This window comes from Cupressus sempervirens, chromosome 11 (assembly GCF_028749045.1).
Source record: "Cupressus sempervirens isolate cs-2001-9-10 chromosome 11, ASM2874904v1, whole genome shotgun sequence".
NCBI classification, from domain to species: Eukaryota; Viridiplantae; Streptophyta; class Pinopsida; order Cupressales; family Cupressaceae; genus Cupressus; species Cupressus sempervirens.
This window is the reverse complement of record NC_143128.1, coordinates 783,331,690-783,354,211: the sequence shown is the minus strand read 5'-3', so window position 1 is coordinate 783,354,211 and position 22,522 is coordinate 783,331,690. Positions and strand designations below refer to the sequence as shown.

General features: G+C 37.5%; 1 protein-coding gene and 1 pseudogene across 7 annotated transcripts in view; both read right to left on the bottom strand.

The window, feature by feature from the left end:
- GB1 (GTP-binding protein 1) overlaps positions 1–22,522 on the bottom strand; it is a 51,170-nt gene that overhangs the window by 8,513 nt on the left and 20,135 nt on the right. For 2 of the 7 annotated variants that reach the window (XR_016359232.1, XM_089811798.1), the window contains exons 2-6: positions 19,765–19,834; positions 14,576–14,858; positions 14,175–14,315; positions 13,566–13,674; positions 13,331–13,392 (exon numbers count right to left, since the gene is read on the bottom strand). Coding sequence is in view for 4 of the 7 variants with exons in the window: in XM_089811798.1 (XP_089667924.1) it covers positions 13,331–13,392; positions 13,566–13,674; positions 14,175–14,315; positions 14,576–14,668 (405 nt within the window). In the remaining 3 variants the exon portion in view is untranslated. Of the gene's footprint in view, positions 1–13,323; positions 13,393–13,565; positions 13,675–14,174; positions 14,316–14,575; positions 18,771–19,764; positions 19,835–22,522 lie in introns of all 7 variants that reach the window. The other 5 variants (XR_016359231.1, XM_089811797.1, XR_016359229.1 and 2 more) reach the window with 3 other exon arrangements.
- Positions 1,012–3,812, bottom strand: LOC149531921 (histone-lysine N-methyltransferase ATX4-like; annotated as a pseudogene).

Here is a 22,522-nt window from a genome sequence, read left to right as displayed (position 1 = left end):
CTGACTAAATTTCAAAAAAACGAAGACACGATGAATTTTTTTGAAATTTTCAACATTTGATCTTCATTATCTATATATTTTGTGATAAAAAACAACAAAATTTTTGAAAATTTTGCTTTGCATTGCGAATCTGAAAAAGAATCATGTTTGACTTTTTTTGTCTTTAGTACATTTTGTCTGGAGATTAGCTAGCACCTTAAACATCTACATGCATAACCACATTACCATTTATTTAGCATAACCCAAAAATATATATCCTTATTATATATCATAGCACCTTAAACATCTATATGCATAACCACATTACCATTTATTTAGCATAACCCAAAAATATATATCCTTATTATATATCATCTGTCAAAACAAATAAATATATTTATCCATCCAGCAATTGTTCTTTCCTCATGAGCTAAATTTGCATACCACTTTGAAGATTTTTATGCAAAAACATATTATATCATACCAATTTTTATTTTTTTATTGTATTCTTTTATATGGAGGATAATCATAACTGTACCGGGACCATAGAAGTAACCAACAAGGAGGCATTCGGAAATCTAGAACAGGGACCATAGAAGTAACCAACGACCTAAAGTTCAAACACTACACCAGACACGCTGGACTATTCACCCGATAGAAACAAGTATTCACTATCAACTATAGCTCTACAAAAACAAGTGTTCGCTGGTGAATTATAGCTCTACAAAAACAAGTATCCACTAGATAACACTTTGTTGAATAAAAAAATAAAATAAATTTTATGTAGGCTCAAGAAATTTCACACTTTGATAAAGAGTTCAGTGTAGGGAACATAAGGATTGCTTTTGCAGGTGACTAGCTCAGATGTAAACTCTGGGGCAGTGTGTAAGCAGACCCTAGGAGTGTGTAATACACTGACCCAGAGGTTCTGCAAACTTTTCCTGTAAATTTACCATATTCAATGCAAAAAATAATCGGTCTTTGTTTCCGAAATGCCGTGTTGCAGAAGCGTCTGTTATAGGTACAGAGGAGTGTAAATAATAATCTATATTTGGGCGGAAAAGAATTCAATCACATTTTACAGAATGGGAGAACCAGAAAGAAATGAAGATGATGAGGAGATCTGGGCGTTAAGATCTCACATGTATTTACGGCAATTGGGTGCTCCACAGTTGCATGGATCTTTATCAGATTCTGGAGCGGCACCAAATCTGTAGTCAAAATTCAATTCTTCCCCTGCTTTAATATCTCTGGCAGCAATCAGTTCAATGCGGTCTTCGCCATCGATTACCTTTGCACTGAGGTTGGGATCACATGAATGATTGAGTAGACGAGCCATATTTCCTTTCTTTGTTGCATCAATGATTTTATTTACTGATATTGTGAAAAAATAATTGTTTATTCCCTTTCCCTTATATAGTTTTTCTCTGGAATCTGCCTCGGCAGATTTGATTTTCTGACCTCTGTATTCGATTACCATTTCGCCCTGTAAGATGGGTACCCGAGCAAACAAGTCGAATCCGTGTACTCCAGATTTCCCAAAACAAACCCTCTTTTTTTCGTTCTCTAGGGCATAACGAAGGCGTTCCTTGAATGAGGAAAATTCTGGTTGTTGTTGGTTGAAAGAATTCATGGCTTCTATCACCTTTGCAGAATGGTGACAGTAACCCTTTGGCCGGTGCAGAATGGGCTCTACTTCCTTGTTGTATTTGAAGGGCCATGCCCTGCATCTGCTCGCTGTTGGTATCTCCAAGGTAATGAGTTCGATTTCCACGCCCTTGCTGCTTGCTCCTTGTGTTTCTCCTCCTCCTTGAGCTGATGAATGAGTAGAGGGAATTGAACCTGTGATTGCTGTTCTTTAGGTTTTTCTTTTGGGGTTTTAAAAATTAAACCGGGAGAATGCTGAGATTTGGGGGTTTTGTGCTCAGGGCAGTAGGAAATCCACTTGCCCACATCTCTGCCACTCTTGTCCTTGGCAACGATGTTAAACTGAAGCCAAAAGCCAGCTAATGCCGCACACATGGCATGAAAGGACCTAGGGCATTTGCAACATTGAATGCATGAGCCATGAATCTGATTGCATATAATACATGATTTCTTGAAAGAGTTACAATCAGCTCTTAGCACTCCATCTGCAGGTTCCATGGCATCTTCATCCTGAAACTCAACACCCTTGACCAGCCAAGCACATGTAACGTGTACCCAAAAGTAGCGGGTGGTGGTGGTTTTTAGGGCACCACCCACAACGGGACAGAGGCAGCATTCTCTTTTAATCTCCGGCCTCTCACATGCTCTGCAAACCCATGTAGCAAGAGCTTCATCTTCCACATCCCACGCACCATAACATTCTTGATGAACCGCAATCTGACATGTATTGCAGATGATGATTTTGTTTTTCTCCTTGTCTTGGTCTGACAAGCATACTCCACAAGTTCCAATGCTCCAGCTTGGTTTGTAGGGTTCATATGGGCATAGCAAGTTTACAATCAAGTCTCTTTCCTTGGGTGTGAGCGTCGGTTCTTCAACACCGGTAGTAAAATAAGCAAGCCCAACAACACCTCCTTGTCGGAGCTCGGTGAGCCAATCTACGAGACAGGCATTGATGCCCTTCAATGTCAAATTGGTCTTCATCTTCCTCTTTCTACATCCAGCGTGCAATTCCCAATCCCCAATGCTCATAATATTGCCCCTGTTACATTTCCTGCACTCACACAGTACTAAATGATAATGCGGAAGGTAAACTTCTTCCCTGTCTCCGCACACAACATTCACCCGGTAAGGAGCATTCAAAACCCTATCATCCACTACTTCCCCTGCCTCCACCATTTCCTTCTTCTTCTTTGCAACCTCAAAGTAAAGCCGGCACTTAGGACACATATATTCATCATCATCTTCACACTTGCTGCCGTTCGGATCACATTCTGAATGGCACCAAACATCACACTTTTGACAATTTAGCCACATATATTCATCATCATCTGAGCAAACCCTTCTGCATACGTCACAGAGCTGTTTGTACAAGTACATCATAGCTTGTCTCTGCACCATTTCATCCTCGGTAGCACTATTTCTTGGTGGTGCTGTTTCATTCTTGTCGAGCCCATCTCCAAACACAGACGACTCTCTCAAAGTGGCCTCCTCAATTGCCAAATCAAAATCATTTTTCGACCTTTTATTTGCCACTGTTTCAAACTCAACCTGAAATTTCTCTAAACAGGGCCAAAAGGGAAAGATCATTTCAGGCCTTGCCCAAACATAATCCCTTGTTCCAACCTCTTTGAAAGAAGGCCCCAAAAGCATCACGCAAAAGCAGCCAGGATTGTAAACGCTCAAAACAGATGGAGGAAGATCTTCATTTTTGTAGTCAATAATCTTTCCAGGCCAAGTGGGCATGTTCCTAAGATCAGATACAACCCAAACTATTATCTTCCGTACTGAAATCTTGAAAGGGAGTTTTAATCCTCTGCTGCTGCACTGCTACTAGGATTTGTTGATCCTCTGAAGTTTGACCCCATTATATTGGATATTAATTCGTCCTGAACAAGATTCTTTCGCAGTTTTTTGAAGTTGGCCTGTTCATCTGATGAAACTGGATTTTTTCGTTTGCGTTTCCGCTTTGCAGATTGTTCGGGAGGATCCAAGAAACGCGATGGCACCTTTATCTGGCGGCGCTGATTTGAAATTAAATCTGTGTCTGTGTCTTTTTGTTTCCCAATTTCGTCCTCTCCGTGCGCTTCTTCATTGCCAGGAATTTCAATCACCGCCGTACTTTCTGGGGCGATCACTTTGCGTGGGCGACCACGCCCTCTTTTGGGTTGCGTTCCTCTTCCATAAAATCATAAGTGTTCTTCAGTTTGAAGTTTTTAAGGCAGAAACGACGGATTTTGCCTCTTTTTTTATTGTGACAGTATAACCCCTCTCAGACAACTCGTCCAAATACTTCGATTAATTGTTAATAGGCCCATTTGGGTTGCGTTCTTACAGAACTAACAGCTTTTCGAGGATCTCACAAATAGTTACGGTTTGCATTAAACAAAATAATTTGTTTGTTTGATTGAAAGATGATTGAAGGATGATTTATTGGTTGTAAGCTTACAATACCATAGATCGCATTGTGGTGTGGTCTCTCATCAGACATTAATATATTTATCTTATTCATTCATGTCACTTCTAATATACATTAACACTGACCAATCAAATCAAAGAATTTAAAACATTATATGAAACATCAAATGTTTATATCATTTTCAAATTTTTATTATTTTATAAATCACATTTTTCATCCATTCTAGTGGTCCATACTATTTTTGGTGGGGAAGAAAATTAATTTTCTTTCACAAAAATACAAATATTTTCTAACTTCATTTTGCATCTTGCATTAATTACAACTTTATCTTTTTCACATTTGTTGATAAGATTTTTTTTTCAATCATTTTATCTTCCACCTCACGCAACATGTCTAATCAATATTAATTCTAATAACAATATAATTTCAATATGTTATATTTTTGTATTTGAATTTCTAATTTTTTTAAAACTTTGATTTTTTAGCAAAAGTAGTTAAATTATTACTATTATTTTACTTTTGTAAAAATAAATTAAGCAATATTATTTTTTAATTATATTTTATAATAGTGTTTGTAATATGTATAATTGATAAGTGTTACAATTTGTAAATTATATCATTTATTATTATTATTTTTTTATATTTCAACAATTTATCATTTAATTTAAATATATTTAAAACTTTGGCAAAATGAGGGGTAAAAATTTATTAAGACAGAAAAAAATACAACAAGGAGAGCTCAACAAGGAGCTCAATCCTGAGCAACAAGATCATCAAATTCTTACACCATCTCAAAGGACAGTTGCCTCCTATCCCTAATATTCCAACCCGGATCATGACTAGATGCCCATTTGGCTAAACAATCAGCAGTTCTATTCCATTCACGAGGAATATACGTGAACCTAATGAACTGAAAAGAGGAAGAGAAGAAAAGAATCTGCTTAACAATAGTGGCCAGCTGCCAACTAACATCCTCAAGCTCTTGCGAAGAAAGCATGTTCATCACCACCTGGGAATCAGACTCACAGATAATCTTACTCCATCCCCGCAAGCAACACTGTTCCACAGCATATAAAATAGCCTGAGCTTCCATGAGATTGTTAGTATAATCACCCTTATGAACTGAGAAGAAAAATTTAACATCCCCAGAACTACAACGAGCCACTTCGCCAATACCAGCCGGACCAGGATTCCCAAGGGAAGAACCATCAGTGTTAATTTTCAGAACTCCACAGGGAGGAGGAGTCCAGTGCCCATCTCGGTTAACCCGACCCTTCCTCTGATGGTGAAGCTGCCTAGACATAGAAGGAAACCTATGAGCTGCAGCCCCATCCTGCAGATGAAAATTGAGGCGATTACAGATAGCAAGATCAACCGGATCCATACCCCCATCAAGCTCACACTTCACAAGAATAGTTTCCTGAAGAGAATGTGATATTTTCCACCAAAGATGCAAAACACCAAGCCGAACATCTTGGAATATGCGACGATTCCTCTCCAACCAGATATGCCAAAGCATGAAAGATGGGCCAGCAATCCAAGCAGCATGGAGAAAAGAAGACTTGGAGGGAGCAGTACCCAAGCGGGCCCAAAACTCAGGCAAAGAGGAAGCATGCCGACAAGAGCAACCCCAAGCGCTCCACCAAAGGTGCCATATCTGAGTAGAATAGGAGCAATGGAAGAACAGATGGGAGATAGACTCCTCTCCATTACCACACAAAACACAATAAGAGGGGCCCTGAAATCCACGTTTACAAAGATTATCCCAGGTAAGACAACGGTTGTGAGCCACTAGCCACATGAAAAAATTGCACTTTGACCAAGAAACTTTATTCCAAACTTGCTTCCACCAAGGGACCTCAGCATCCCCAAATAATTGTCTAGTTATCTCCTAATACCTAGTAGAGACATGATATTTACCAGACAAGGTACCGCCCCAAGCCAAAACATCTGGACCAAGCAAAGAAGAACACTCTCTAGAGGCCAGAATTTGAGAAAGCTCCTGACGATCCATGTCTGTACCTCCAGGAGGCCAATCAGAAGAATGCTTCCATCTGTAACCAACAACAGGTCCCAATTGATAAGGAGTCTTGTAATGAGCCACTTTATCCCATCTAGCGGCAAGAAAAGAGTCACAAAGAGACTGAAGATGAGGGTATATGGATAAAATGGAAGGGAATCCATCCCAAGCATCCGACCAAAACAAAGCCTGAGAACCTCCTTTACATATCCAGAACAGACCCCTCTTCACCAACATTGCATCTATCTTCAAAGTATGCCAAACCATTGAGCCACGACCTTCAAGAGGAAGTGCAAAAACAGAGCAAGGATCAGCACCATGAAAATATTTATGAGTGATAATACGAGCCCAAAGTTGATGTTGTCCAGAGCACCATCGCCAATAAAGTTTAGCAGTTTAGCAGCCAAAGCTTGACTGCTCAATAGAGCAGATCGAAGACCAAGACCACCCTCCTTTTTAGGCCTACAAACAGTTACCCAATTAACCAAGCTCCATTTAGTACTACGCAAATTACCACTCCAAAGGAATTGTCGAGAAAGAGCATCAAACTCCTTGAGAAAGTAAATAGGTGCAGCGTGAACCATGCTGCGATAAGTAGGAAGAGCTTGGATAACAGCTTGAAGAACAGTAACCCGGGCAGCAGCAGAAAGCCATCTATGAGTCCAATGATTTACCTTATCCTGAAGCTTGGTAATCAAATTTTGCCAGAAGAGACGTGGTTGCCTGGAAACAGCGATAGGAATGCCAAGATAAGTCAAAGGAAGTGATCCTATCTGAAACCGTAGGATACCAACAATCCTATGCTGAATAGAATCAGGAGTGTTAAAAAAGTAAATGGAAGATTTGTGCTCATTAACTTTCTGGCCTGAAGCTGCCAAATAAACGTCCAAAGCATGTCGAAAGGCTTCAGCTTCCTTGATCCTAGCAAGACCAGCAAGAGCAGAATCATCAACAAATTGAAGATGGGAAAGAGAAGGTAAGCCATTACCCCACCGCCAGCCTTGAATAGAATTCTGGGACACCTGATGCTTAATGAATCTGCCCAAGCCTTCAGCCATGATGATGAATAGATATGGGGAGAGAGGGTCACCCTGGCGGAGGCCTCTAGAAGCACCAAATAGTTGAGAAGGTTGACCATTAATAAGAACAGAAAAAGAGGCAGAAGTAACACAACTCATAATCCAACTCACCCAGTCAGAGCTAAATCCAAAAGAAAGAAGAATACTCCTTAGGAAGCTCCATTTAACTCTATCGTAGGCCTTAGCCATATCCAACTTAATAAACATGGCTCTCTCCCTTGAAGTAGCCATAGAGTGAATAGCCTCAGTAGCAATAACCACCCCATCCAAAATTTGTCTGCCAACAAAAAAACCACCTTGTTCTTCTGAGATAATAATGGGAAGCCACCTTTTCAGTCTCTCAACAATCAACTTAGTAATAACTTTGTAAACCACATTACATATGGCAATTGGTCTAAAAAACTCCAATTGATTAGCACCCTCTCTCTTAGGAATAAGAGTCAAGAATGTAGAGTTCAAAGCTCGAAGCATCTGCTTGCTAGCATAGGATTCTTTAACCAACTCCAACAAATCATGATTAATGATGTCCCGAAATTCCTGAAAGAATTCAACTGGAAAGCCATCAGGACCAGGAGCCTTCCCCTTAGGCATGCCAAAGACCACCTCCTCCAGCTCTTCCAAAGAAATAGGACACATGAGATAATCATTCATTTCCTGAGTGATAAGGGAAGGAATACAGGACAAAATAAGATTTTCTTCATTATCAGCAGGAGGAGAGTCCTCAGAGAAGAGGGTAGAGAAGTACCAAATAGCCTCCTGGAACAAAGCTGGCAAGGAATTCAGTTGGATACCTTGAGAATTAACCAAAGAAGAGATAGTGCTCTGATTCCAGCGAGATTGCACTGTTTTATGGAAAAAGGCAGTGTTTCGATCACCTTCCTAGAGCCAATCAACTCTAGCCTTTTGCTTCCAAAAAATTTCCTCTCGAAGTTCCCATTCTTCTAGAGCTCTAGAAGCAAGGGATTCAGCCTTGCCAAGATCCTCTGAGAAACCTCGATCTCTAATCTCCCTTGTGATGACATCAACATCTTCTTGAGCAAGCCTCTTCATAAAGTGAAGGTTCCCAAAGCATTCCCTATTCCATATCTTGAGTTGCCTTTTAACATATTGAAGCCTTTTAGAAAATGAGAACATGGTAGTACCATATGCAGGAGCACCATCTTTCCACCAACAAAAAACAAAATCATGAAGAGAGGAGTCACAAAGCCACATCAACTGGAACTTAAAAGGAGGATGCTTCGGAACATAAGCCCCTATAGCGGAAAATTTGATTGGCCAATGATCTGAACCCCTCCAATCAAGGATTTCTGAAGAGATAGTAAGGGTGTCACTAACCCAGAAGCAAGAAACAAGAAATCTATCCAGACGTTCTGAGATAGCAGCAACACCAGTCCTGCGATTATTCCAGGTATAGAGACCATTAGAAGGCTTAACATCAGAGAGATGCAAAAGAGATATGTGTTGCCGAAGAAGAGCAGAAGAAGGCCCCAATCTAGCCAAACCACCATGCTTCTCCTCCAGACTTAAAACTGAATTGAAGTCCCCTGCTAACACCCAAGGATGATAAGGATGACAATTTCTAACATATTGAATATGTTCCCAAAGTTCCTCCTTTCCCACAAGATCAACAGGTGCATACACATTGGTAACCATGATTACCTCTCCTGAGTCTAGAGCAGAAGCTGGCATAGAGAGAGCTGAGCGAGAAGACATCCAGCCAAGAGGAGAAATTTTTTGAGGATCCCAAAATATAGCTAAACCACCCGCACTGACTGTTGCCCTAACACACTGGCATTGGCCACGAGACCAAATACTAGAGGCATGTTGGACCATAGACTCCACAGAGAGCTTAGTCTCTTGGATACAAAAAACATTAGGACTATGATCAACCACCAAGTTATGAATAGCCTTTTGTCTAGGGATGCTATTCAACCCCCTTACATTCCATGAGAGAATAATCATCATTGGGTAGAATTGGGAAAATGAGAATCCAAAGGTTTCACTGAACCAGACTCAATCAATATATCTCCTGTGAGTTTAATCTTCTCTTGGTCTGTTTTGCGCCCACTCCTTAGAGGGGGAGTAGAAGAAGCCCGCTTAAAGGGTCGAGGCAACAACCCCAAGGGGTGAGGAGAACCCTTGCCCTTACCTGATGGTAGCACATCCTTAACCAAGTCAACTAAAACAACATCATTATCCTCCAACACTGCAGGAGTCACCAGAGCCTCTGTCTCAGGAGCTACAGGGACCTCACAGTTCTGATATACTACAACTTGGGATGCCCCACAAGCATCATTAGGAACAGATCTCTCATCTGGGCAAACTGGATCAGAAGAGATAGGAGGAGGAATACCCTCCTCTAGAACCATACTATCCAGCACCTCAAAGTGGTTAAAACCTTAATCAAATAATCTTTCTTTCAAAGGCCTCTTTTGACCACGTCCCTTAGCTCGAGGGCGAACAAGGGTAAATCCATCCTTATCCTGCATTTGAGCCTTACCCTTACCTGTAGCATCTTGCGGATTCATCCCCTTGGTAGTATTAGCCATTTGAGATTGTCCTTTCCCTGTAGTATCTGCCAAACCACCAGCATTGCCAGCTGTAGAACCATCCACTCCTTTGAAACTCGAGTTACGGGGGCACCGACGCTATAAATGACCATACTCATGACAAATCCGGCAACGGAAAGGGAGGGATTCATAATCTGACTGCTGCACCCAAGAAGAATCCCCCATACAAATTTCCAAAGAATCTGGTAATGGGTTATTCAAATTAATTTCAACACAAATTCTAGCATAAGAAATAACCTTTTTATCGAGGGATTGATGTGCGATCGCAGCCGGCTTCCCCAACAAAGCAGCAATTTGTCGAAGGATGTCTTCACACCAAAATTCCAAGGGAAAACGAGGCAAGCGAACCCAAACTGGCACTGTTGAAGGGAGATCCTCAGCAGAATTAAAACCTAAATGCCAAGGTTTGACAAATAACCCCACATGGTTGTAGAAATAAGGGCCTCCTTCAAAAACACGATCCCGATCAAACATGCAAGAGAATACAACAAAAAAATAACTATTCCCTGCCAACATAATCTCCATATCGCCTTCCACCTGCCATGAGCGGCGGATCCATGCCTCAAGAGCGGATAGGGAAATCCGGATGCCAAGAAATTTGCATATCAAAGCATGCTTGGTCCAATAATCAATGTCCTCCATTACAACTGTTGGAGGAATAACCAGAACAGGGCGATCATGGCTACGCGGAAAACAACCATTAACTTTTTTCAGCTTGGAGCTCTCCCCTGAATAAAACGATTCAGATCGCATTGCATGCATAGTTGGAGAACAACCATCTGTTCTCACCAATGGAGAAGAAATCCCAGGCCCTGCCATGCAAACAATAAAACCCCAATCCAAAATTGACTGCAGAAGATTTCCAAAAACACCGACGCAAATTATGTCCAGTAGCTAGCAATCCAAACAGAACAGAAAAATAGTAAAGATCAAACACCAAGAACAGGCTAGGCGAAAAACCCTAGCCTAGCCGGCAGCCAACGCTTCTCCACATTCTCCCCACCATTCATTCAAAAAATCCCGAATTCAATGCCTTCTCAAAGTTTTCTACGAGCTATTCTTCCTTGAGTTCTTATCAAACCCTGAGTTTTTAAAAATTATGGGCCAGCTGAGTTATTGCCATGTCGAGTTTTCAACTATGGTTGCACCCTACCATGATTCAATCAATTCCATACTTGTTTTCTTCTTGAAACCACATTTCTTTCAAACTTGAACAGACATCTCATTGGGACCTTATCCTCGGTAATGGCCAAAGAGGATACTGAATAGTGATCAAAACCAGTGATTGACATTATGATTGTTTCAATCACATAGGGAGAATTACGACTGCATCATTGCATAGAAATTAGTTGATCCATTGTTCAATATTGTTAAGACCTGTCATTCTATTAGTTTAAGTAATATTGGCCCTCGTTTGGTATGGCATCTCAATCAGGCTGATTTTTATGGACAATGTCTTGAAATTCTATTTGAGATTGTGAAATTTTCGCCACCGCTCCCTCCTTTGATTGGGATGATAATGCATTGAAATCTCCCCAAAAAGAATCAAATCACTATGTAAAAACATTACCATGTAGGAGATTCACTCCTATGTTCTGAATTTGTCCCTGGATCCAAGAAAACCGTATGTATTAAAAAGATAAATTTCAATTTTCAAATAGGACCAATAGTTTCACAAACTTGTCAGTGTTTGAACTTGATTAATTGGTTCCATTTTAACAACACACCATAGGAAGCCTCCAGCCACAAATCTTCCTTCCCATCCTCACAACAATTTTAAAACTTTTATACTTCCTCCCAAAAAAGTTTAGTTTTACCTGCCACTGTTGGTCTTGATTAATTAATTCCACTTTAACGGCACATAGGGACATGAGGAAGACCAAGACTCTCAATGCACAAGCTGCAGCCACAAATCTTCCTTCCTATCCTTTACTACTATTATTTGAAACTAGAATAATCTCAAGACATTTCAATTGTGGTTTCTTCCATAGACTTTAATTATGTGTATATTTAGTTTTCCTTCTTGATGCTCATGCATACTGCCCTGAGTGAATCAACATCCTTTTCAAGAGGAGATCCATTTGTCATCCGTAAACTTGGGGAAGTGTCGAGACTTTGGAATCTACCTCATTTAAGTCAAATAGTTTCAAATCTTTTCTTAAAAGCCTCTGGTACATCAATCTTCACTTTTCTATCCAATTCTGGATTGTTTTGTTTGGGGGTTTTGTGCATTCTGATGTCAGATGAAATTTATTTGTATCACAACAAAATCTATTGAAAATCTTTTGTTCCACATTTTTTTTCCATATGCCATGCTCTTTTTCAATCATGATTTGAATTTGTAGTTCATCATTTTTCCCAACACAAATGTAAGCATAACTTCTGGAATCATTTTTGATGGCCTCGCCATCAATACAGAGAAACTGCCCACACTGATTTCTAACTTGTTTCAAATCTTCAACATTTTAAGAGTCTGATATTTCTTTAGGTAAATTATACAATCAGATTCATACCTGGAGCTCCACAATTGTGCAGATAAGTGGATTCAAAAATTGTAATCCATTATAGTGCAAAATGTCTTGTACCTTACCTTCCAACATGCACAAACCCTTTTTCAAATATTGACACTCTCTTCTTCATTAGAAAATTCTGTTATAAAGAATCCTTTTCGGAAATTTTGATGGAGAGGCCGATGCCCCAATTTTCTCGCACTCATTCATCTAGGCTTAAAATGACAGCTATCCAATAAATTCTCAAACAATTGCATTTACAGACAATTCCTAAATGTAACTATCCACTGAATGTATTTCAAGGCTTAAAGTTATTTCTTCCTTTTTATTTTTTTCCTATGATAATGACTCTTTCTTCCTTGATGTTTTCCCCATTATCAACTGAGAATTACCGATTCTCCAATTCTACTTTATTTCTTACAGCTAATAGTGACTTGCACTTGTGAAGCACATCATAATGTTGATCTTGATTTCATTACATTTCCAACCTTTTTTTCCACAGTTTCTGATAATTCTGCTATTTCTTCTACTAACACACCTGTCCCATCTCATTCAAGGTTTAGGTGATCTGACCAAACTAAGCCCTCCTTATTCGTTAAATTCATTTTTTTCTGGTTTTCCTTTACATCTGAAACTCTTTCGCCCTTTCAATTGGTTTTTCCTATGCAGGATTTATTGCACCTTTCTGCTTAACTTTGCACATGTTTTCTTTATAATTATATGTTATCATGTTATAGTCCAACTATTGGTACTTTTTTATTTTATTTTCTTCCCTAAAATGATTCTTCTGCAGTCAGGATAAAGAGGACCTAATCGAACTCCCAATTATGACTATACTTCCATTCTTCTTGTTCTTTCATTCTTCTGTAATCATAAACTCCTTGACCATGGCATCTATCATTTCTGTGTTAACTTTGGAATAATTTTGGCAATGCCCCTTTGTAAAGCCTAACTGGGAAGTTGCAAGTCATATGTAACATTCCTGATCTAAGAAAATCATATTTCAAAGAAAATGGATAGAAGAATAGATAACTAATTTTGAACTCGACTTATAACTTGGACACAAAAATTGAAAAGAAAAATACAGCTTGTAATATCTCACACACCTGCTTATTTGCATAGATTAATATTGGAGCACCTTGGAGATCTTCATGCCTCAAAATCTTTTCTGCTTGGTTTGAAGAACACAGTTGAAAATCACACGTAAGCTGAAGTATGATTCTTAAAGTGTGCAAAAACATGCAATCTCCATGATGTGTCCAATAAAGGACTCACCAATAAGCTATAATTGGAATATAAACAAAAAATCAGATTTAAAAAATTTATAATAGCATTACTCACCTAAGGCAGACTTTGTGTCTTCAAAGCGTGACTGGCAAGCCGCATCAACAACATATATTACAGCATGTGCCTCCTCATAGTATTTTTCCCATATTGTGCGTAAACCAATCTGCCAAGCCAAAGACACTAACACTACTTGACATGTTGCTACAACAGATGCATATATTTAAATATTAGAGTTTCACAAAGGTAGAACATAGCTAAATGCAATTAGTAGAGTTTCATTTTTGCAAAACAAAACTTATATATAGACATCATGTAAGTGTGACAATAAAATGATACAGCAATAAATAAAATTAGAGAAAATTTAAATGTCTCATATGTAATGTCGGGAGACAATTACCACTTTCTTCTGAAGACCCAGAAAAGAAGACAACAAACATGACACATGATTACATCACTTTATTGTGCACCAATATGATTTCAAACAGAAACATATACCCTACCAATTATGAGATATCAATCTCCAATCTTCTTATTAGAAGATTTAACTTCTGATGAAGATTAGGAGCACAGCCAAAAAAAGAACTTCTTTAGACACATTTTTTGTCAAGTATCACAGACAACCATGTTATCTTATAGGTGGATGCTGGCGCACATCATACATACCTGTCCTCCCAGGTCCCAAAAGACAAGCTTTGATTTGAAAGCCTCTGCACGCCCTATGTTGAGCCCCACTGTTGGTACAATTCGATCAGGTGGAAGTCCTGATGAATCTGAAAACATAGTTTTCAGCTTTTCTAGTAATGTCTGTTATCAAGAAATAAACATAACTGCTTTCAGACTACCATTGAAAGACAAATGAATACACAGCCTTATCCAATGCCCTAGCATTGTAGAGAGTGATTTCTGATGAGAAGAGCAGCTCTCCTTTTATTATCATCATCAGTATCAACAAAACTCAAAACAACAAGCACTTAATTTGAAACAGATTTATATCATTCCATTAATTACAATAAAAAACAGAATTAAAAGGAATTTGAATTTAGTCCGAAAGAAAGAAAAATTACAGTTTTCCCAGCTTTGTCAATGCCAAGAATAAGGACATGAAACTCTGTCTTGCTGAAGAGGTACTTCCATAGTCCATATAGCAATGAAAACATCCCTTTTAAATTTACTTCACTTGATAACCTTCTGCCTTTTCTATGAAGGTGCTAGCACATAGACTCTATGAAGAAAACCTTCATAAGGTCCACCACAACATATCTTATTTAATCATGGTACCTTCGGCTCAACTCGCAAAACAAGAACAGTGAAAAGGCATGACACAGCTGAAAAATCAATCTTTTTAATCTGCAATAAAACAGGAATGAGACAATTCAAGTGTTACAGTTCAATATTTAAATACAAATAAATAAGTCAAAGCTGACATAAACTCAGACAAGAAAATTTTATATTTCTGTGCTGTTAAATATGGTACTTGGTCTTCCATGGAATAAAATTTAATGTCGACCCAAATTTTACATAAATTTTGTCTGATTGTTTCAAACATCAAAATTTTCATTATTAAACATAAACCTAAAGCTAAAGCTAAATGCTTAAATCTGGTGACAAATCTTCTTAGGAATAGTTCAAATCAAGCTTCAAAATTCATGAAGATGACATTTATACAATTCATTGTATCGCATCATCTCAGGTGTGAGACAAGTAGGTGGAAGAGGTCCAAGGAAGCCTGGGAAGAGACAACTCGCAACATCTGCAATAAGGGTATAGTGGAGACAGAATGGCACGTTATCATGGAACACACTGCTCATGAGGATGTTTGCACCCAATACGAATACAGCTTGAAGGTTGACAACATGCACCATTTAATTGATAAACATAAGATCAACTGGACTGGTACTCTTTTAGTCAAGATCTATAGCAGAAAATCTGACATCAAAAGGAATATGAAGATTGTTTATGGATGTCATTCCCTGGTTCCTTGGACTGTTCAGTCTTGTGGATGTCATTAAAATCATTCATTCATTCATTTCAAGTCAAAATATCCAAACTACAACATTTTCTCATTTTGACTACTCAATTCTGAAGTGGATCACTGGATACTGCCTGTTCCCAGTTTGTTGCATTGCACCTACAAGTTACCAGAATGGCCTACAAGCTTTTGGCCCACTGAATTTTATCTAATCTAATTTATTAGAAGCAAGATATTTCAACATAATTGAAGAATGATGGACTAATGAATATCTCTGTAAGTTCATGTCAAGATTGAGTTGGTATACTGTAGTGTACGCAATTCAGGACCTTAAAGATTGACATTTACAAAAGGCAGAGATTGATGAATAGAGACTAAGGCATATCTCAAGTGCTAACTGGTGATTATATTTATTGGAAGGAGATATATGTATTTATTAACTAAAAGATAATGTTGACACAAACACCAAAGTACGTGGTGCAATTAAACGACAGCCTTAAAGAGATCAGTAGGACTCGATGAGGAGAATAAGAAAGGATGGATGGATAAGCAAAAACAGTGAAGCTAAAGGATTGACCCTATGATGATTCTCCTGTTAGTTAAGAGATGGAAAATCAATATCATTAAGAGAAACAATTGAATGAAGAAGGGAATGCATTCTGATTAGAGATCAAGGCAGTCATCAAATGATTGAAACGATTAATCAATAGCAACCATCCAAATCAATAATAAAATAGCTCAAAGAATGTAAGCTATTTATTACTCTATCTATCAAGTCAAGTATCAATTAGGATAAGCAAAGAGAGTAATAATAATTATTGAATTGACTGATTCAATCATTAGTCATCGATGTTAGAGAATAGCAAACCATATAACAAATCGGATTGTCTTGAGGTACAGTCTAATTCATAACAGTTAATAATGTGCTGATCAAAACATTGTTACTACTGTCCAAAGCATAGCAATACCATAAGACAAAAAAAAATAGGCTAATGAACAAACTTTTTTATTAAACACAGTTGGCTTATGACTACACCATTTGCCTAATGTCATAGAGGCAGCGATTAGTAAGGAGGTTAATTGATGGGATTTCAATAGTGAGAAGAGTGCACTGGGTATTATTCAAGAGGTATGATTAATTATGAAGAACGCTGATTCCAAAAGGACATGAGACATGTTCTTCACCACCTAACTCATCCTTTCAAACTCAAAGTATAACGAGGCATTCCCATCCACTCATTCAACATCATTCAGACTTTTATTTATTCTAATTCATCCTATTCAGATCTACTCAGATTGAGCACTTGCCTTGTTGATGAATCCGGTTGCAGGCATCTAAATATGCATCAGAGATGCCACCATTATTGTTGCAAGAATATATATTCAGATTAGACATGGAAACTTCATCGCTCTAAGCAATATCACAATCTTTTGTTGCACACACAGATGGTTATATCAGATATAGCAGCACCTTGTGATTGTTCAAGCATATTGACATATCAGGCATATCACCAAATCATCTTTGCTTTATTAAACCAATATATCAGACATAGCATTGTAAGAAAATTCATTGTATAGTTCTATTGTCATATCAGAGAAGGCCGAACTATATATCTGCTTACTACAGTGATTCTTATTACATTGGCAGGTTGTACATATATAATGAATATATTGATTTAGATTATTATCAATATTAACATATATACACTTAATTAACTTACATAATTTACCTATCTTATTAGAAATAGCAGTGATTTAGCTACTCAAAGCACTCATAAGAAGTATTAATCACAGTATTAATTTAGTCTATAAAGAAATTAGCCTCTTGCAATTGAGTTTGCAAGGTTTTTGTCCCTATTTCCAAAGTTAGCCAAAAAGGGGACATTACATAAACAACTAAAGTAACAAAGACTGAAAGATTTTTTTATCAGTAATTATACTATTTTTATAGATAAGAAAGTCTAATTTCATTCATAGTTCATACTTTGAAAGGAACTCCCTATGACAGCAGCAACTATACCATTTCATCTACCCCTACACTTTCTGAGAAAGCTACACAGACATGTCTACCCTACTTGAACAGATATGCCATTAACAGCATATACTATCACTCCAAAGGTCCAATATACAAAATTTGGACAGTTCAGTTAGATTCGAATACAAACATATGAGATAGGACTATTAGCAGTCTATACATTGTCATCTCAGATCATACACCAAATTAAACACCTTACACAAAACCACTTTCCTCAGAATACTGGGCCTTCACCGCCTTGGTTTTTCTGATTTCAGCTGCCATGGTAGAACCCTCCAGGACAAATATCCATCCCTTGGCCTTGCGCTTTCCACCTTGCTGCAGCATGGGCCAAGTGCCAATGGACTTCCTTGCACTTCTTTTTCCTAAAGCCCTCTTCTGGGCCTGCTCTGCCTCCTCCATTTCCTTTTCCCTAACATAATCCTTCAGCAAATTCCATGCAACCCAAGCTGCTGAGATGTTCCTTTCTCTTGTCATGCTCCACACTAGGAATGGTTGGTAGGATTCTCTCGAATCAATAAGAAATCACCACCCTTCTTTAGCAACCAAAAAGCCAACCCCCAATTATGTGTATGACAGCATCAGGACCATACCCCCCATCCACTTTGCCTTAACACAGCCCTCATGGCTCATTGCTTCCTCTCTGCTACCCAGTTGCAGAGCCCAAGTCATAACTACAGACCATCTCAAAAAACTCAGCACCCAGTAACAACTCCATAATCTGCAAGAACCTGGTGTCCTTAAATCAAAAGATGCCTTTCATCCTCTGTCTTGAAATTTTTCCTCTGAAAAGCCTCTGAGTTCAGAATGTCTTGAGAGAAAAAATTGCCTCCATTTAGTTGCCCTAGTCATTCCTGCACTTTGGCTATCTCTGCACTGCAAATGAGCCCAAGTCATAACTACAGACCATCTCAAAAAACTCAGCACCCACTAACAACTCCATAGTCTGCAAGAACCTGGTGTACTTAAATCAAAAGATGCCTTTCATCCTCTGTCTTGAAAATTTTCCACTGAAAAGCCTCTGAGTTCAGAATGTCTTGAGAGAAAAAATTGCCTCCATTTAGTTGCCCTAGTCATTCCTGCACTTTGGTTATCTCTGCACTGCAAATGAGCCGTTACCAGCACATTGCCTGTTTTTCTAGCTATGTCCTAAGGCATCCAGATCCTTCTACATGATGCACATTATGACCTCTGTACTTTCACACACATGTTAGCTTCATCCAGCCTGCCAACTCTTTATTGCTTTCATCATTCCCTGATCATCATTGGGATCAAATTTAACAAGCAAGCGCAAATACCTATCAAATTGAATCTTCAATATAAAGATAACAATTCAGCTTATGATTTGATTTGTCCCGAAAGCGTGCGTCTAGAAGTTAGAGCCAACACATCGGTACAGACTAGCTGAGACATTGAATACATCTATCTAAAAGATACTGAGATATTAGTCTTATGGAACCTATCTATCCTAAATAACAAATTTAACATCAAAGCCTAAAGATTAATCTCTCTAGCATCTTTTAAATAGATTTATTTAGAATATCTACGCTAATTTACTTCAACTTTTCTTGAAGAGCTATTTTATTTTTCTATACCAATATTAAATTTAAAATTTGAACTACTATATAAACACACATGGACACATAAATTGGTTAATAGATAGATAAAAATGACATAAAGCTACTTTATATAAAACTGTTTTATTTGCTGCATACAAACATGGATATATGGATTTTAACTTTTCGTTTAGACTTCAGAGTTCTTTTATTTGATTTACTATAGAGGTATTTTATTTTAGCTTAACTATTTTATTTACAACACACAGATGAACCCATAAATTTTGGTGTTTCATAGTAGATTTTTATAGTTTTCAGGAAGCTAAATCCAAACGAATTATTTAAGAAAATGGCTATTTCAATAGCGCAGAAATAATATAAATTGTATTATCTATATAAAATTTATATTACTTATAGACCTATCTAAATTACTTATGCACACAAATGGAAAACATAAATAGGTAAATAGATAGATATAATTGACATGGATCTATTTTATTTACCCAATTTTTATTTATTGTACTTTACAAAGCTATTTTATTTACTGCATAAACACATGGGCACATAAATTATAATAATTTTAAGAACTTCTTTAATCTATACAATTTAATTATTTAATTATATTTTATGAGCCATTTTGATCATTTGAAGCTTTCAAAAAGCTTAATGAAAACAAAGTTATTTACTAAATACCTCAAGCCCATGGCTATGTCCATAGTTTGTAGAGACTCAGCATGCCCAAAATTTCAAATTGGCAAAAACTCTGCAAAGACTTTAGCATCTCAAAAAGTAATCAAAATTCAAATCTCTTAAAGAAAACTATTATTTTTCTAAAATACCATTACAAATATTTTAAATTAAAATTGATATGTCAAAAGAGAGAATGCATGGTTTTATTGGAAAAACATGTAAAAATACACATTTTGACCAGCATTTTACCTGCAGCAACAGTTTTACTGACATTTTTTGCATCTATAAGAAGTCGAAAATTAAACTCATGAAAACTTCTCCAGAAAAAAAAAAGCACTCAACAACTTTGAAAGTTCTTGTAGTGTTTGCAAACTGTTGATATTTCAATAGTTTGACCGACTATTTTATTTATGATTAAAGCTATCTATTTTTTTACTTTTGTTTTATTTTAAATTTGAAAAGGTAAGTGAAAATCAATTATTTCAACGCAAATTTTTATTCTCCTTTTCAAAAAGACACCTTTCATAATTTCATTTGTCAATTGCCCAAGGTTTTTGTTCAGTTCAATTTATGTTTTGGCAGCTTTGAGTGCACTCCACCCTTGCTTTTGTTAGTGGTTTGCCCAAAAATAAAGATAAACAGCAATAAACAAAATAAAGAACACTAAGACACATAAAGGCACGACAATTTATGCTTCGAAAATCCTCCAACTTTAAGGGAAAAACTCAGCCACACCAAAAAAATCTCTTTTATTAAATAATAGAGGATTGAAATTTGAATACAATGCTTCTAGCTGATGCTACACACATCACACAAAGCAACAATATATATCTTGAATTGATACACTCCTCATATCATAACCGAAATTACCGAAATTCTCTTTCTTTTTCCACGCAACTTTCTTCATATTTCCAAACACATGTCTTTTAGCATGTTGCATGTCTCTTCATATTTCCAACTTGTGTATACAAAAGAGCATCCACAAGTAATTAGGATATCTCCAACAACTACAAAACATCAACACTCCCTCTTAGCAAAGGAGATATCATTTGTGCCAATAGTGGCATGTTGTGATGGTTAAGTTGTTGCGTTGTTATTCTTGCCATCAAGGTTCAAATCTCATGGGGATGAGGTCCCTCGTTTGTGTCCTCACTGGTTCATAGCTCCAGGTCAAAGCATTTACCCCTCTTTAAAAAAAAAAAAAAAGGAGATATCATTTGTCAATTTCATGTTATCATGAAAAACACAATGGCCACACCCATGTAGGTCAACAGCATAACTTTAACACAGATTTTCTCAACATGGTATAGTCATCTCAGCATGGCATTCACCTTGGCTCTCCCACGGAGTGAAGGAACATATAAGATAACTCATGGAGTCTCTCACATGACATCCACCATAGCTACTCCTAGAGAGTGGAATATGGGTTTTCACCTCAAATTTCTCTTCCAAAGAAGAATGCATTGACAAGGGATTGCACCTTAACTTCTCCCTCACGGAGAAAAATTCATTAACAAAGGATTGCACCTCAAACATCTCCCTCACAAAGAAGAACTCGTCAAGAAGGGATTTTACCTCAAACTTCTCCCTCAAAAAGAAGAACTCATTAACCACATAAAAGATCATCATAATTATGAGACTCCCTCTCAATAGAGGCAGTATTTTCACAGCTTTGATTATCATAATGAAATAGAGTCGATTCTAATGTAGACCAAACAAAGAGCTTGAGCTTGCTAATCCTCAACAAAAGATTTGGCACTACCCCTCTGCTGCTCAAGCAGACTTTGAGTCTTGAATTCTTTCTCTTCAAGAAAATAAATCACAATGACAAACTGTATAGGTTCTTCATCTTAATGAAGTTATGTGTCACCAACTCAACCCCATGACTGCAAGCAATGTCCAAATGTTCATCTTGTTGCTTTTAGATCCATCTTTTGTAATACATTTTAGAGAGATTACTAATAGTTAATAGAGAGAAATAAACCAATGTTAGAGTATACATGGTTTACTATTCAAAATATAAACATAAAATACTTATCTCTTTATCAATCTTTCTCGCAAAAAGCAGCAATCTCTCATTGATTTGTTCCTTCTCAAAACATTTGATTTCTCCCAAGCAATTACTTGAAACTTGTAGTTTCCTCTCTGCAATACACACAAGATGAAACTTTTCACAAATGTTCTACAAACCCAAAAACCTGGAAAAGAGATCATGCAACTCCTAGTTTCATCTCCTGGAGCATACTTGGCATGCAATGATACTCTTCTTTGTCTTCCACCACAAAGAATCCCTTCCAAGCATGACAATGACAACACATAACACTTTGGCTACCAACATTGGTTGTTATTCCAGATAGACTCCCAATCCTTTACAATAATACCAAAAATATTGTCAAAAATTGTCTTCCCAAACCAACTCAATGGTCACACCAAATACTCCTTTAGCAGGATTCTATAGAAGAAAATCATGTAAAAATCAATGAACACTACATAACACTCTGTTGTGAGGTTCGCACACCATCGCCCCAAAACTTTGGGGACCCCCTTTTTTAATCGTCTTGGCAAATTTTTGGATTGTCCAACAATTTGGATTTGATTTTTTCATATTTTTAAGCCTTGGACACCTTCAGGTCAAATGGGAGAGGTTTAGCTTATTTTCACCCGGTTCCAACTTGATTTTCCAAAACGACCAATTTTATCCTTAGGCCGAACAAAATTTTCAAAAACAACATTTGGCAAGATAAAATTGTAAAATTTGTAC